The sequence below is a fragment of the Cervus canadensis genome, chromosome 12 (assembly GCF_019320065.1).
Source record: "Cervus canadensis isolate Bull #8, Minnesota chromosome 12, ASM1932006v1, whole genome shotgun sequence".
Taxonomy (NCBI): Eukaryota; Metazoa; Chordata; class Mammalia; order Artiodactyla; family Cervidae; genus Cervus; species Cervus canadensis.
The window spans coordinates 66,768,061-66,784,924 of NC_057397.1; the positions used below are offsets into that span (position 1 = coordinate 66,768,061).

A 16,864-nucleotide genomic window follows, 5' to 3' on the forward strand; every position below is an offset into this window, starting at 1 on the left:
AAATTTAAAAACACTTGCTCCTTGGAAGAAAAGTTATGACAAACCTGGGCAATGCATTAAAAAGCAGAGACATCATCACTTTGCCAACAAAAGGTCCTCATAGTCAAACTATGGTTTTTCCAAAGCTATATATGGATGTGAGAATTGGACCGTAAAGAAGGCTGAATGCTGAAGAACGGTGCTTTTGAACTGTGGTGTTGGAGAAGACTCTTGAGAGTCCCTTGGACTGCAAGGAGATCCAACCAGTCCATCCTAAAGGAAATCAGTCCTGGGTGTTCATTGGAAGGACTGATGCTGAAGCTGAAACTGCAATAATTTGGCCACCTGATGCGAAGAACTGACTCATCTGAAAAGACCCTGATGCTGGGAAAGATTGAGGGCAGGTGGAGAAGGGGCGACAGAGGATGAGAGGGTTGGATGGCATCACTGACTCAATGGACATGAGTTTGAGTAAACTCTGGGAGTTGGTGATGGACAGGGAGGCCTGGCGTGATGTAGTCCATGGGGTTGCAAAGAGTCGGACACGACCGAGTGACTGAACTGACTGAACTATGACTACATAGTATTTACTATGTGCCAGGTACTCTTCTAAGCACTATACACACATTAAACTCATTTAATCTTCCCAGTAGCTCTATGAACTAGGTATAGATGAGAATGAGATGGTTGGATGGCATCATGGACTCAATGGACATGAGTTTGAGCAAGCTTTGAGAGATGATGAAGGATAGGGAAGCCTGGCATACTGCAGCTCACTGGGTCGCAAAGAGGTGGACATGACTGAGTGACTGAACAACAACAGCTGAGGAAGCCATCCCAGATCACCCAACTAGTAAGCGGTGGAGGCAGGACTTGAACACAGGCAGTAGGCCCTAGAGTCTGTATACTCAGCCACTAACCCCTTCACTGCCTTACCACCTCTCTTAGGCAATATATTTTCTTGTTAACACGCAGCCAGGCAACAGAGGGGCAGGAGCACCAACGTCCCAGCCCCAGAGCATCAGTAATACCAGAGCACTCTGACTGGGGAAGGCCCTCTCTTGCCCCGTCTATTCACTCATTCGCTGGGGTGCTGAGTATTCATTTGAAGGCAGACTGGGAAACTTAGCTTGGCTAACCCTCCACACACTGGGGCTTGATATAAAGACCTTTAGAGATATGGCTCCTGTTTTCCTTTCCAATCACCTCCCTCCAAAATCCCCAAATGCGCTGTCCTGAGTTCTTCTATGGGAGACTCAGTCAGGTTCAGCCCCAAGAGGAGACACAGGAGAGGCTCAGGAAAACAGGTGATTATACTCGCAGGTCCTAGGAACAGGAGGCACCCACGCCACGCAGAGCCACGTGGGGAAGCACCAGCGTTGGTCAGGAGGCGGAGAGACAGGAGCGAGGGGTGAGCCTGGGCCCTGGCCGCTATCAGTTTCCGCATTCTGCAGGAAAGGCAAGGCAGGGCAGGGTAACGACTTAGGACTGGCTAGCTCGAATCATCCCAGCAGGCCCTGAGCTGAAGGAGCTCCCTGGTTGCCTGGATGATGACGGCGGAGGGATGTTGCTTTCTGGGGATAAGGACCAGATAGTGCAGGTATGGCTCTGGATTGGTGAGTTTTGCTATCAGAGGTCTGCTACTGGCTGAGCCCTTTGCTACCTCTAAGAATTGGCTAGTCCCAATAGGGCAGTCTCTCCCTAGCCAGGGGGAAAAAAAAATTAAGATGTTAAAATGTAATATACAGAGCATTTCTAAAAAGCATAAATATACCTATTCAAACTACCTATAGTACTCAATGGCCATGTGCTTCATCTCAGAGCTTGTACTGCACTCATCTAAATCTCAGATCAAATACCACTTCGTCACGTCAAAGCCCTGATGACCAGATACCTAAGAGCTTTCCCCGCATCACACCCTAGTGGCTGTAGCCCTTTTCAGATTGCTGTAATTACTGGTTAACATGTCTGTGTCCTCTACTAATTGTCTTACCCTTCTGAGCACCTCCGGAGTGGGAATGGGAAGCAATGTCACTTGAATGAACATGTGAGAGAGAAACCCTCCCTTCCAGAGACGATATTCCACTCTTTACTCCTTTTTTCTAACGTGTACCACAAGCACGCTTACAATATGGTGTCAAAACTCCTTCTTGCCTCCTTTCACTAAAGGCTGTGACACCTCCTGAGGCCTCTTCCTCACTGAGGCTGGGGTGACTGAAGCAGAAGGCCCAGGATCTTCACTGGTTAACTACTGAAATGAGTAACCTGTTTTAATATCATAGAATTTATTAGCAAAGCGGCACAAGTTTCAAACTAAAGTATATAAAAATTCCAGTGTTTATGGTTATTATAAGTCTATCCTAATGAATCACAACAAGTGATAAGCAAAGGATATCATTTCCATTGTAAAGATGTGGAATGAAACTCAAAGATGCCAAATGACTTGGTATAATAAAGTCACAAAGCTAGTGAGTGACAAAGGGCAACATTTTAATTCAAATTCATAGCTTCTGCTGTTAAATTTGAAGCATTTTCCATTAAGCCACACTGCTCTTCCATTTACATTTACTTCCTCTCAGCTTTTATTGTCAATGTTTACAGACAACAAAAAAGTACCTGTTTTCCTGTTTCATGCCTGCAAGCACTGAATTAATGGGCACTTTGAATGCTTCTCCATCTAGGTAAATAGCAGAACCTTTTCAAAAGGCAGTTTGGTAGGGAAGCAGTACGAGAAGTAAGCAAACATAAACATCACATAATAGAGACTGATCTGCAGTTATTTTAAGGGCCTGTGCATTTCTAAGGAGCGTAAAGCACACAGCAGCTGGTAAAGGACCTCCAGGTGAACCTAGGGTTGTTTCATTATGAAATGACCAAGAGATTTATCAAATGTTTCTATGTAATCAGAAAAATTAGGGATATAAGATACAAAGTACAGTGGGTTGGGAGCTTCCTGGGTGGCTCAGTGGTAAAGAATCTGCCTGCCAATGCAAGAGACACAGGAGACGCAGGCTCAATCCCTGGGTTGAGAAGATTCCCTTGAGGAGGTAATGTCAACCCACTCCAGTATTCTTGCCTGGATAATCCTGTGGACAGATGAGCCTGGCAGGGTGCAGTCCATGGGGTCGCAAAAGAGCTGGACACGACTGAACGACTAAGCACACACACACAGTGGGTTGGTGTTACAGAAACAGACAAAAGATTACAGGTCTAGCAGAGAATTAAGCATGTGATCCCAAAGTTTAAATCCTGCAATGTGAACACAGGAGCCAGTAATCCAGGAAAACCCGAATGCACTCTTATGTACCTAACCAAAGTAAAAATAATACTGTATAAAACTACTTTAAATGTCTTTTCTCTGCCTTAATTTATCAGCAGATGAGCCAACTGACCTGTTTTTTGAAATTTCCACTTACATTCACATGAGTATTAACTTCTCATATGTGGAATGAGAGTTGTATTTTTTTCATAAGCTTCTGAGTAGGTGGCTTTACAAATACAGGCTGATATGTTTTTACTTACTTCTTTAAGAAACGCATCTCTGTACGCTGACCCTTAAGAAAGCAGAGTTTGAGATCCTCAACTTATTAGCTTCCCCTCTTTCTCCTCAGTCATCCTCAATGTTCTGGTAACGCTTTTAAAGGATTTGACTCCAGCAATGGCTGGGGACACCAGATCCAGTACTGCTGTATTCTTAAATGCTATTTCACAAAATACATATTAATCAAACAGGAAAGAGAAACACTAAATGTTTTATTCTATATTTTCAATTTAGTAATATAAACAATATTTACATAGCAATACATTTAAGTATTTACACAGCATTAACCAGAAGGCAGAAAGAAATGTTGCTTTGGGCATTAATGACCATTATACTTGAATAAGGTGACCTTCAAGTTCATAGTACACAATGAAAAGGATTATTAAAGAGTATTTTGGAAAAAAAATGATATCATGGAGAATTATTGGCTACGTGGCTCAGGCCTAAGTTTGCTTTCAATAAACCACTTTCACATAACATGATAACTTACAGTTCATTTGTTATTTATAATCTTTAAACACAATTGAAAAGCAAAAGTTTGGAAGTGCTTTTAAAATGTTGAGTAATCAAAATGTACAAAAAACTAACTTGGGGAAAATGTCACATATTACAGCTCAATAATATAAATGATATTTATATATTATAGATATAAATATACTTCATGGAAACAGCATATTGACCTAATAATGCAGGTAAACAAAGGAATGAGAATGTACCATTTCACAAACTGCCTATTAATCCAATAGTGAATCAGTTCACTGCCAGAGCGAGCAATTGAGTCAGCCCACATACAATTTCAAATATCTAAGTAAACTTGAAAATATTTTCAACATTTATTTAAACATAAAATATGTAAAACAAAATGAACTGAAAACTAGGCTTGAACTGGAATCAATTTTTTTTTTTCAGTGTGAGAAAATATACACAAATCTAGTTTACAAAATAATCTTACAGACACAAATGATAGGGACTGTTTTGATTACTATTTAAAAAATGTTATGATGAAAGCAATTTAGACTTTTTTTTGTCCCATTGTCAGAGCTATCTAGTTTACGAACTGGTGAATTAAATACCATGCATAACAGGAAAACAATATTTTTCATTGCATCATATTACATATTCACAAATCAAGTTTATGTTTCTATGAGTTATAAAAATAAACCTTCCTGTAGATTAAAAAACAAAAATAGAATAATTTGTATTACAAGTTTTAAAAAATATGGCAAACTAACTTGATAATCATGACTTTTTTTTTTGCCATGATTATAATTGTCTTTATCTATTCAATAAATTAAATCAGGAATCTCTGATCCACCAGTGTTTTGGATGCCAAATTCTTCTGTCCTACTGCATTACGAATAAATCTAAAAATCTGAAAGAAAAAAGTAAAAACAATTCAGAGGGAAAATACATATAAAGGAAATTAAATGTGCATGTCAGTTAAAATATCTAAATTAAACTAGCCAATTCTCGCAACTATTTATTTTCATGTATCAGACACCTGAATTCCATGGTGATACACAAAACTATTTCAAGACTATCATCTTTCATAATACTGAAGCAGCGTATGTCACTATTCAGAATATGTTTTAATAAATTAATACAAATTCCCTTATGTTCGTAGGAATATACTTTTAAATATATGGCAAGACAAGTTTCCCCTGGCTCTAAAATCTATGGAAATATCAAAAGAACTGTTAGGAACAAAATTTGTTCATAATTCTAGATCTCTATCAAGAACTAACCCATCATTCCACTAACCCATACATGACTTTGACCTAAGTGGGGAATATGTGGGTGATACGAATGCTAACATTTCTAGAAAAAACTTGGCTTTTCTTGAAGTCTCCATTTCAGGCTCCACACTGATCCACACAGCTGTTTTTGCATCCAAGCAGCTAGGTAATGTGTGAATTGAAAGTTACACTGGCTGAGCCCTGAGCTAGATCTCAGAGTTTGCCTTTTTGTTATGGTAACATCTGGTGCAGATGGTAAATGGGATTCTAGTTCTGCTCAACGCTGGCATCTAAGAGAGAAGGGTAACTTAAATGTCTTCCTACTGGATTTCTTTCACATTTGCTCAAGCAACTTATGCCCTCCACAAGTCCTTGGTATTTCACCAACTCTGAAGGAGAGTGTAGAATGAACTTGGCTGAAATGTTTTTCCTTTTTTTTGGCAGGGCTAATCATATTTTAAATCTTTATAAATTCTGAGTGAAAGAAGACATTGTTACTCTCTGAAATAAAAATAAATATCTGCTTCTCACATATTTCTCTTCAAAGAAATCCACAAAAAATTCTTAAATTTACCTCTTGTTGTAGGTATGTAAGGAAGGCTGCTAAAATAAAATTTTGGCAAGCCAAATCCACAACACAGAAGAACATCAGATCATAAATAAGAAGAGTAGCTTCATTTCCATAATACAGAACACTGCTGAAAGAATATCCTTCATCTATTTTAAAAAAAGCAATTTAGAAGATATAAATTAGAAATTTAAAAATAGAATAATAAACATGTGATCAATTTCTGGTGATAAAACTTGGATATTTAAAAACAACTAGTTACTATAATATTTCAGGACTATTACATGTCAATTATACTTGAATTTAAAAAGAAGAAAAAATACTTCATGACTTATGAAAAATAAACAAGGGGTATTAAACAATGGATATTAAATTTGCTAATCTAAAAGGTTAACCAAGGAAAGCAGTTTTAACATTTGCAGCAAAAGCTTGGTAACTGCTAGTAATTTAAGTATACAGTCTATATTTTTCAATGACCAGGTAATGAATATCCTTTCTCTATTTGTTTATATAACTAAAGTTTAAAGAATCTGAAAAATTCTCGAAGATAGGTTAGTTTAAAAAGCAAAACACAAGGACTAGAATAGTGTATTACAATTTATGCCTCAAACAGTTCCGCAAGGTTCTGTTCTGAGATGTCTTTTCACTCTCCAAGCAGGGGTGGGTTCATCCTTTTGGGGATGTGAACACCCTTTTAAGATTCTAATGAAAGGTACAGACCCTTTCACAAGAGGCAGTGGGGAAAGCACAAATATATGATTCTCGCACACAATTTCAGGGAGGACCAGAGAGCCTCTTCAGAGATGCAGCGGCCCATCAGCACCCAGTTAGGACCCTTGTCTTTAGACAAGAGGGCAGCTGGCTTGCTTATAGCACTTATTTTAGATCAGGATGCTAGTTATAGGAATATATTCAGTTTGTGAGAATTCACTGAGCATTGCCTTACAGGATGTGCACTTCTGTACATATACTATATACATATTCTAACAAATAAACAAGCCAGCTCTGTATACTCCTCCTGGGCAATCTGTCACTGCTGTTGCTCCAGCAATGAGCTCCTCTGATGAGACTTCCCACTTACTGTGCACTTTTACCTTCCCCTCAGATCCAGTCCCCCAGTCCCTTACATGTAATGGCTGATTGGACATCTCTTCCGAGATGTCCCAAAGGTACCACAAGACAACATATTCAAAACCGAACGAATCCTCTTCCCCTCACCACCTATCTCCACCTGCTCTCCGTGTCTCAGTGAGGGGTGGCTCGGCCATCAACCATCTCATCGAGCTGTAAGCCCACATCATTGCTGACTGCTCTTTCTCTCCTACCCTTTCTCTTCCTTAACATTTCTGGCAATCTTTTCCTCTTTATCCCCATCACTACTGCCTTTGCCCATATTCTCCTTTCCCAACAGAGATGAAGATGATGATGATGACTGTATTATTATTATTAGAAATGGTAACAACATCACTTTACTAAGTGCCTACCCACACCGGGGTCTTTACACGATTACACGTGTGTAAACCCAACAACCTTTAGAAGGTTATACTTTACAGAAATTTAATAATTAAAGTTCAGAAAGGAAAACAACTTTCTCAAGTTCACAAAACTAGTAGCAGATTTCAAACCCAAGAACAGAAGACTCTGAAAGCTATATTCTTAATGACTAAATTATATTATTATAGTCCTGCATCTGTTTAACTCCTGCCAAAATAATTCTTCCAATTTATGAATCAGATATGAAGGCTTTCTTATGACACCCATGTTTATTAGAAGCGGTTTCCAAATTATTCTGATCATGTATCCCTATCAGAATAAAATGCTGAATGTGCATCTCATAATAGGCATAGTTTATGAATTACTACTACATATAATTTTAAATATATATAAATTAAGAATGGTGGAATTGCAAACAGACATTTTAATATTTTCTTCTCATACCTTCATGGAGCACCCAGTGCATGTCTTGTAGGACAAAACATTTTTAAAAAATGTCTTTGAAAACAAGTGCTCTACAGAATAAAATAAAGCAAAACTCCTTAAGGTGTCAGACAAGGCCTTCGGGATTCGGTCTCTGCCCTCTTTATCATGCATGCACTCTCACTCCATTCCAGGCTTCAATCATAAAGCTCGTAAGTGCATAATGCCCTTTCCCCCTCTGCACAAATGTCTTCACCTCTCTTCCCTGGACCCTCCTGTTTGACTTATTTTTAAGACACAGCTCAAACTTCACCACGTTGTCTCTCTGGCTTCACTCTGTCTAGTTAAGTTTCCTTTCCACACCCAGTTTAACTTGTGTCTGCACACACTTCTATCCCAGCATCACTCCACTCATCCGTCACATGCCTGCCTTCCACAGTCTGCTATCAAGATGCCCAAGGGAGGGACCGTCGGTCTGTGTATCCCGGGGCTGGCACGGCATGCGGTTCTCAGTAAGACACAGCGAGTGACATCCAGGCCAGGGCACTGGGTATAGCGTACCATTTCCAGTCTTCCCAAGCCACACAGAGGTTATTAACATATATATTAAAAGTGACATGTATCCTTTCTTCTTAATGATAAAAAACCATTTAGTCACTATTCCTGTCATAGATATGTGCCATTTTTAAGAAGTAGGATAAAATGAAAACTTAAAGATAAATCATGAACATTATTCTTCTTTAAATGTTTTAAAAGTGTGCCACTGAATGAATATTTCAATAATATTTCAATACATAAACTTTTATGTATTTGTTTTACTATCTCTTCCATGTGTACAATTGATTTTAAAATTCAGCTTCATTTTTTACTTTTTTGTAGAATAATTATTTCGTATATATGTTTCTTCCTACATGACGTATAATAAAATGGGATTTAGAAAACTACTATAATTCCTTGAAGTTTACTAAGTTTCCTCGATAAAAGTATAAAATCAAAAGACAATAACTACAATTATGTTCTTCAAGCTTGGAAAATAATCAAGTTCAGCAAAGGCATTTGAAGAATACCATTGTAAAAGATGCTTTTTTCCATTGGTTCCATGAATTCCATTCCAAGAATTCTTTCAAGAAGCAATTTATCTTTTATAAAGTAGTCCATTTCCTTATGAACCTAATATAAAAAATAAGAGTCATTTGAAACATAGCAGTGAAATATATGCTTCCCAATTTTTATAAAATCAAAAGGAGAGAAAAAGAAAAATGAAAGTACCCAAAGAAAATCTTTGGGTTTGGTTCTTCAAAGACAATTTATTACAATGGACTTTATAACAAAATTCTCTTTAAGAATGTTTTAAGTTTTAAATGCTGTTAGTAGTACTTAGGGCTAGATGTACTGAAAATAAGTTTATAACGAGCTTTTCATGAATACAACCACAGCATATTTCTATAATAAATAACTGATAATATTTGGTAACTAACAAAATTCCAGTATAGACATATTTTAAGCTAATCATCATGCTAATAGACGTATAAAAATCTCATTTTGCTTTTACATAACCTAACTCCATCCACGAAGTATTAATTTTTTCAGCAAAAACAACCAACCAACCAACCAACCCCACAAGGGTTCTAAGTTCATTGACTTAGTTGACTGAAGAAATAATTGACATTCCTGGCTAACCTTTTAAATACTGCATTTTGACTCTAACTTAAAAATAAATGATGATACATACATGATCGATGAAAGAGCCAAGAAATTTATTCATAGTATGATATGCTTTTACACTCTGCTCAAAAGTACTTCCTGATGAACTCAATAGTCTAGCAGGGCCATTTTTCTAATGTGAAAAAGAGACAAGGGTAAATGAAACATGCCTTACGTTCTTGGTATCTAAATAACACGAAATATTGAGAAAATATATCTGAATTGTAGTTATACAAACCCTTGTTAGTGTCTCATGAATTCTGTCATAGTGTTGCCTCATCTGACTAGAAATTGCAATCTGAAAAGTCTGACCATCTGTGTTAGGTACCAAACCTCTTTGGCTACACAAATTTTCCTGAAAAGTTAAAAAAATTCATGTTAAGATCAAGATAATGAAAATTCTGCCTATCTTAAAAAGAAAATGCAATATTTAATATTATAAGACTTGGAAGCCAACTGAAGTTGTACTGGAACTCTATCTGAGACAAAGCAATTTTAATAGTATCCAAGGTTGCCACTACCCTCCAGGTCTTACTAATTTCTACTTCATCATACCTCTGTGCAGGTGGCTTTACTTCTCCCTACTTTAAAAAAAACAAAAAACAAAAAAACCTCATACTAGTTTCACCATATATTGATATTCTTTGCTTTCTTTATAATCAATTTATTGCTCTTTAATAAATGATAAAAAGTCTGGTCTTAGAATTAGCAACTTTTATAAATGGTTGTTTTTTGTTCTCTAAACACTCTGAATACACTTCCTTGATTAATTTCACTAAAAAGGTAGTGATACATCACCCAATGGTTAATGTTACAGACCAGATGTCTACTGCAAGTCTCTCTGACACAACCTGATTCCTGAGAACCATGTGTCTGTAACATTTTACCCTACCCCTGACCTAGCCAATTCTCACAGATGCTTCAAGGTTCAGCATAAGTATTCTTGCCTCCATTCTTAACTTTATTTGTCTACTCTGGAGCTTAACATTCTTCTCCTTTGTCTAAACCTAAGCTACAAATATGACACTTGGTTTTCTACTGACTTAAAGGCGTCTATGTGTAGTGAATTTCTTTATTAAAAAAAAATTCTGATTATAAAGAATTTATAAAATACAGAGAAATACAAAATGAAAAAAATCTTCTATAATTGCAACACCAAGAGATGCCAGTATTTTAAGGTATTTCATTACTTGCGGTCTACGCATATACATAGAGATGGTATAAAATCTGGATCATACTGATTTCTTTTTCATGTAACATTATATCCTGAGCAACTCTTAGTACCATTAAATGTTCTACAAAACATGAGTTTTAATGTTTACCTAATGTTTCACTGTTTAGATAAACCAGTTTACTTAATATTCTCTCATTTTTATGTATTCTTTGTCCTTATAAATAACCCCTGTGATTAAGATCCTGAACATAATCAGTTATTCACATTGTTAATTATTTCCTTGAGTTAGTCAGATTCATAGAATCAGTAAGTCGAAGATAATGAACTCTCAGAAAGCTCTTGGTATATACTGTCAAATGCTTTCTAGCAGGTTTATGAAAATGTATCCTAAGATCAGTGACCATTACACCCTGTCCTTGATGCTACTAAGTATTAGCTTTTTAAATTAAAATTTTGTAATTTGAAGAAAGTAAATATGTTATTTTTACATTCATTTCCTCCATGATTCGTGAGTTTAATATTTTTAGAGGTTTTTAGTCTATTCTGTTTATTTACTTGTTTTAAAAAATCTTTTTGTCATTGAAGGGTTTTTTTTTGGCGTGGTTTTTTCCTTTTCTTGGCTGTGCTCCTGTGACAAGCGGAATCTTAGCTTCCCAGCCAGGGCCAACCAGTCCCCCTGCGAAGGAAGCATGGAGTCTTAACCACTGGATTGCCGGGGAATTCCCTCTGTTAAGCTTTTAACTTAGTTTGCTTATTGATTTCTATGATTTTAAGTACTGTGATCAATATCTTTGTGTCATATTTACTATGGAAATTTTACCATATGTCTTTTATCTATATAATTGTGGCTACATAAATGTTCTATACATTAAGAAAATAAAATTAATAAATAATACTTTTTTTGATACTTTCTGTATTTTGTCATCTCCCAAACTGAGATATTCTTTTCTAGGTTTTCATAGTTTCATTTTTAAAATTTAACCCTTCAATCCAGGTATAAGTTCTCACAGTTAACCAACTGATTCAGTTCAATGTATTAAATAAATTGTTCCTCTCTGAGATGTTGTGACCATGTATTAAATTCTTGTGAGTCACAGGTATGGTCCCTTAATCAATAAATCCTCTTGGTTTTTCCTCTCAGGTACATATTTTTCTTTTTTAAATTTTCTCATGGAAGTTTCCTAAAACATATAGTAGAGAGAACCGTCTGACACTCAACTTCAACAACTACCATTTTACCAATTTTGTTTCATCTATCTTCCCAACTTTTTTCTTTTAAAGCAAACCCCAGATACCATGTCATTTCATTTGCAAATTAGTATCTCTAACCAATAAGACCTTCAAAAAATGCCATTTTCACACCTAATAAATCTGATCTTTCCTTAATATAATTGAATATTTAGCCCATTAAATTGCCAAGATTTTTTCCAAAGGTTTTTTTTTACTTGATAGTTGGTTCTTTGAATCAGGATCCAAAGTCTACACGTTGTATTTGATTTTTTTTTCCTTAAAATTAACATCTAACAACTTTCTTCTACCACCACCATCACTTCTTTTCTTTTCATGCCTCTAATTTGTTGGGGGCACTGGGTCATTTGTCCTATGAGATATCCTAACATTCTGCATCTGGCTAAACGCTTCTGTGGTATTACTTATTTTGTCTCTCTATCCCCGCTATTTACTGCAAACTAGAGACTTGATTCCCTGTTAGAGCTAGAGGCTTGATTACATTCAGGCTCAATTTTCTCAGGCAAGAGTATTCCATGGGTGATACTATGTACTTCCTCACTGCACCATAATAGGAAGTACGTAATGTCAGTCTTCCTGATTTTACATGTTCTAAGATTGAGCTAGTGTGTTCAGATAATGTCAACCTGATTATAACCTAACAGGTTGTACGTAATGTCAGTCTTCCTAATTTTTACATGTTCTAAGATTGAGCTAGTGTGTTCAGATAATGTCAACCTGATTATAAAGTTCCCTGTTATCTTTCACTTAATTGTTTTGGCATCCACTGATGATTGTAGCCTATATGCATTAATTCATTAGTCAATACAAAATGGTGATTTTCTAACTTAGAATTCTTTTATTTGCTTCCATTAGGAAGATCTTTCCCTCATGAATTATTCAGTTTACCTTGAAATACACTCCATAAAGGAACTGCAGGATGATATGTGATTCGTTCCCTTTTAATGTTCAGGCTAGTGAGTTGATATTGTAGCAACTTTTAAAAGTAATCAATGAGGATTTTTAAAAAATACTACTACAAATCCCAGATTATGAGAACCTCTCAGCTTAAAAAAATAAAAAGATGTAAAACATACCGCTTCTCTTTTAAGATTCATATTCATTTCTTCCATATTAGTATCAGCATGCCCATGTACTGATCTACCATGAATGTAGTAGCCGAAACATCTGTGGGATAACAGAAACACTGATATCTATAAAAAGAGAAAGACCAGTTAGCAATTCATCTGCAAAACAATAAAAATTAAGTTCTTCTTGAAATTGCTTCCTTCCTCTCAAAATAATGAGAGTTGAATTCTTAGAAAATATATAAAGGGAATAATAAGGTAATAAAGGATAATGAGGTATTTTAAAAAGTAGATGGAAAAGAGACTGAAGACACTTCCAAGAAAAGAAGAAACAGGACTGATATATGAAAACCTTTCAGGGATTTCAGGCTGAGTCAACTATTTGGCAGCATAAGGGATTTACAATTAAGAAGTTGCAAATAAAGAAGGAAAATTTCAGGCAGCAAATATTAACTTGTAGCTCATTATAACCATCTCTGGAATTAACCACCAGTGGAAATCAGACTAAAAATCCAATCATAGAAAATCACTTTTAAAGCCTCTTTTAATGTACTCATGACCTTTAAAAAGGGAGAAATAACAGTTTCAAGATAAAGTCAGAAAGTACTTACATTACTCATACAGCACAAATCAACAAACTGTCGAATTTTATCTTCTATAAATCTCTCATAGAAGACAGCAAAGAACACAATCTGAAACATTAAGCCAAGTTCATGCTTATTAGATTTTAGGATTTAATTTTCTTTTATAGCCACAGTATACTATATTAAGAAAAACTAAGTTCCAAACAAGAACATAGGGGCCAATAATGATTCTTGTGGGATAAAATCCTACTTAGCATTTCCTATTCTTCTGTTAAAGGAAGAGTGTTTTGGAATTCTGTTAAGATTCACTGAGGGGGCTTATTTTGAATTTAAAAACTTTTCTGTGTCATTAAAATAAGATAGGACAAACACAGGGAGAGGAAGTAAGGGGCTTTGAAAACCTTAGGATAAACCAATGCATTATGGCCAGTTTAGGTCTAGTTCTACAATTCTGCTCATCTCCTAAATCCCAAAGTCTACTAGAGAAACTGCATGTTTTTCAAATTAATCTTCTCTGATAAGAGTAGCATATAAAAAGCATATGTCAAGTATTCTGTTTCAACTACAGATAATGTGTTAAACATTCAAATGAAATGGTTTCAAGTGTTTTCTTAGACAGATTTAATAATACTGCAAAGGGGAGTTACACAAATCAGAAGAGAAGAGCTTACACTATAGACCTTAGATACCCTTCAGAGAAAGACAACACTTCCTAACCACCCTATTCAAAGCTGTCCCCACTCCTAACTTTCCTTCCCCTTACCTCCCTCTACTTGCTGTCTCATCTGCCTGCTGACGCCCTTCACAGCACTTGTCACAAGTTGTAACTTATTCCTGTTAGAGCCTATCTTTGGGCTCGCCAGTGCCTCCCACATAAAATACACTCAGATATGGGAATGAATACTTAAATGAATCTGCAGCAGCTGAATACTGAAAACCCTTTCCTAAAAACACCACGTACGTATTTTAAAGCTCCTTTAAATGACATGAAAAACAGTAACAAAGTTTAAAAACTAAGAGATACCACTTAAAAATTGAAGAAGCTGGGCTGGGGAGTGAATAATAAAACCTAACGTTATGAGAATCAAGAACAGTTTGTAGAGACAAATTTATCGAACTGCTACAGGTTAAAGGAACTCTTAAGGATGCATAAACACTGATAATCTGAGGATGCGACCATGGAGACATCCGTCTCTATCAAACGACAGCAGAGTGAGAAACAAACGAGGTCAGACGGTAGTGCCCAGAGCGGCTAGCTGCTGCTCCTACAAGCCTGTCCCCTCTCCTAGGGACAGACCCTTGTGTGGGCACGCTGTTGCCCTGCAGACGGGGGGCGGGTGGGGGGCGGGCACGTGATCAAGTTCTGGCCAAGGAGAGGTGGAAGACACCTCTGAAAAGGCTCTCAAGGAGAAAGGGGTGAGTGGTCATCACACTCCCCGACTCAGCCCACCCTCCAGTCTGCAGGGAGGACCAGCCCCCGGCCCGTATGGCCCCTGAGCTGGGGTCCTTGCCCCATGCCCGCCTGCTCACAGAGCATCCGGACTCACTGCTCACACTCAAGGATTACAAGGGCCAGGCGCTAGCTGAACAGATGTTTCAGGAGGTGACTCTTTTCTACAGCACTTGGATTTATATATGTGCATGTGGCTAAACAGCCAGGGTGGGCTACATAGTTATAGCAGGATTTGCCTTATTGGGTTTGCTGATGTTTCCTTCATGGCCCATTTATCACCAACACCCCCTTCAAGGGGTTACCTGTTCAAGACTCCAGCACAGAAGACAAGAAACCAGGGGAAAAAGAAAATTAAGAAGCATGCCAAAAATAATTAATAGGGGTTTTCACAGTTCAGCTTTACTACTTCACCTGCTTGTTTCATGTGAAATGAGCTAAACTGTTTTCATACCTAAAATATGAGCTAAAAACCACCTACACTCAGCTATACACAGATTTTGTTCTCCCTGTGTTTTACTTCTCAATTAGGTTTTGATTTATAAAACTTTTAGACTTTCTCTTCACAATCTTCCTCTGAAATGGAGAACAGAAAATACAAGTATGCAAAGTTTCCTGCTGGTCTATAAAATAAGGAAGAATAAATGCCTCATAAATGATAATAATAATTTAACTACTGAAGTTTCATATTTCATTATGGGTAGTTAAGCTGTTGTAATGTTTTCAATTAAAATTCATAGTGGAAAGAAAAAAAAAAAAGAGGAAAGGGTGAGGTCTCCTCCCCTGGTTCACACCTGCAACCCCATCAGCCATTATGGCCCACGAGGTGACGTTAGAGGTGAAGTCCTGAGGGGCAAAGCAGAACAACAGGCCTCCAGGTCTGACGGCAGCCACCCTGCTGGCCCTGCACTGCTTACCCCTACTCTCTTTCTCATGAGACAGAGAAAAGCTACTTTTATTTCAGGCCTGTCAGTGTGGCTTATTTTTTTTTAGTTGTTGTACTCAACCAATATGAAAAGCTTCAGATGGTATTCCTTTAAGTTCTCTACATCCAGAAAAATCTGATCTGTTCACAAAAACTTATACTGGTATAAGTAAATATAAATATTTACTTACTATTATACTGATGATAAATATCAAACTCCAGAGTATTATGACAGAGTAACTAGATCAACATGACGATCACTTTGAAATGTATAGAAATATCAAATCACTATGCTGTGTGCGAGGAACTAGCACTGTGCTGTCAATTACACTTGAAAAACAGACTAATGAACAAACTCTTGAAAAACAGATCAGATTCCTGGTTACCAGAGGTGGTGGCTGGAGGGGGAAATGGGTAGAATTTGATAAAGACAATCAAAAAGTACAAACTTCCAGTTATAACATAAGTAAGTACTAAAGATATAATGTATAACATTGTAAATATAATTAACATTATTGTATGTTATATGTAAAAGAGAATAAATTCTAAGAGGTCTCATCACAAGGGAAAAGTATTTTTCTATTTCTTTAGTTTTGCATTTATATGAGGTGATGGACGTTCACTAAACTTATGGTGGTGATCGTTTCATAACACATGTAAGTTAAACCACTGACACCTTATACTAACACAGCGCTGCATGTCGCTGCATTGGTGACCTACAGCGACAAACGACAGTCACTGTCACTGTCGGCTGTCACCGGGGCTCCCCCGGTGGCGCAGCTGGTGAAGAGTCTGCCTGCGATGCAGGAGACCCGGGTGAAGGGAGCGGCTACCCACTCCAGTATTCTGGCCTGAGTCCATGGAATCACAAAGAGTCAGACACGACTGAGCAACTTTCACTTTCACGTCAGTTATAGCTCAATAAAACTGAAACGGGAAAAAAAATCAAACCCCATATTATTTTAATCTAA

General features: G+C 37.1%; 1 protein-coding gene and 1 pseudogene across 3 annotated transcripts in view; one reads left to right on the forward strand and one right to left on the reverse strand.

Annotated features, from left to right (window-relative positions):
- Window positions 1–3,712: 3,712 nt before the first annotated feature.
- The window catches only part of TMEM67 (transmembrane protein 67), a 43,385-nt gene continuing 30,233 nt past the window's right edge, over window positions 3,713–16,864 (reverse strand). For all 3 annotated transcript variants that reach the window (XM_043483887.1, XM_043483886.1, XM_043483885.1), the window contains 7 exons: window positions 13,546–13,626; window positions 12,944–13,060; window positions 9,684–9,800; window positions 9,474–9,578; window positions 8,809–8,911; window positions 5,831–5,973; window positions 3,713–4,892 (listed from right to left, as the gene is read on the reverse strand). In XM_043483887.1, coding sequence (XP_043339822.1) covers window positions 4,812–4,892; window positions 5,831–5,973; window positions 8,809–8,911; window positions 9,474–9,578; window positions 9,684–9,800; window positions 12,944–13,060; window positions 13,546–13,626 — 747 coding nt within the window. In that variant the 3' untranslated portion in view covers window positions 3,713–4,811. The remainder of the gene's footprint in view (window positions 4,893–5,830; window positions 5,974–8,808; window positions 8,912–9,473; window positions 9,579–9,683; window positions 9,801–12,943; window positions 13,061–13,545; window positions 13,627–16,864) is intronic.
- On the forward strand, window positions 15,005–15,348 carry LOC122451484 (annotated as a pseudogene).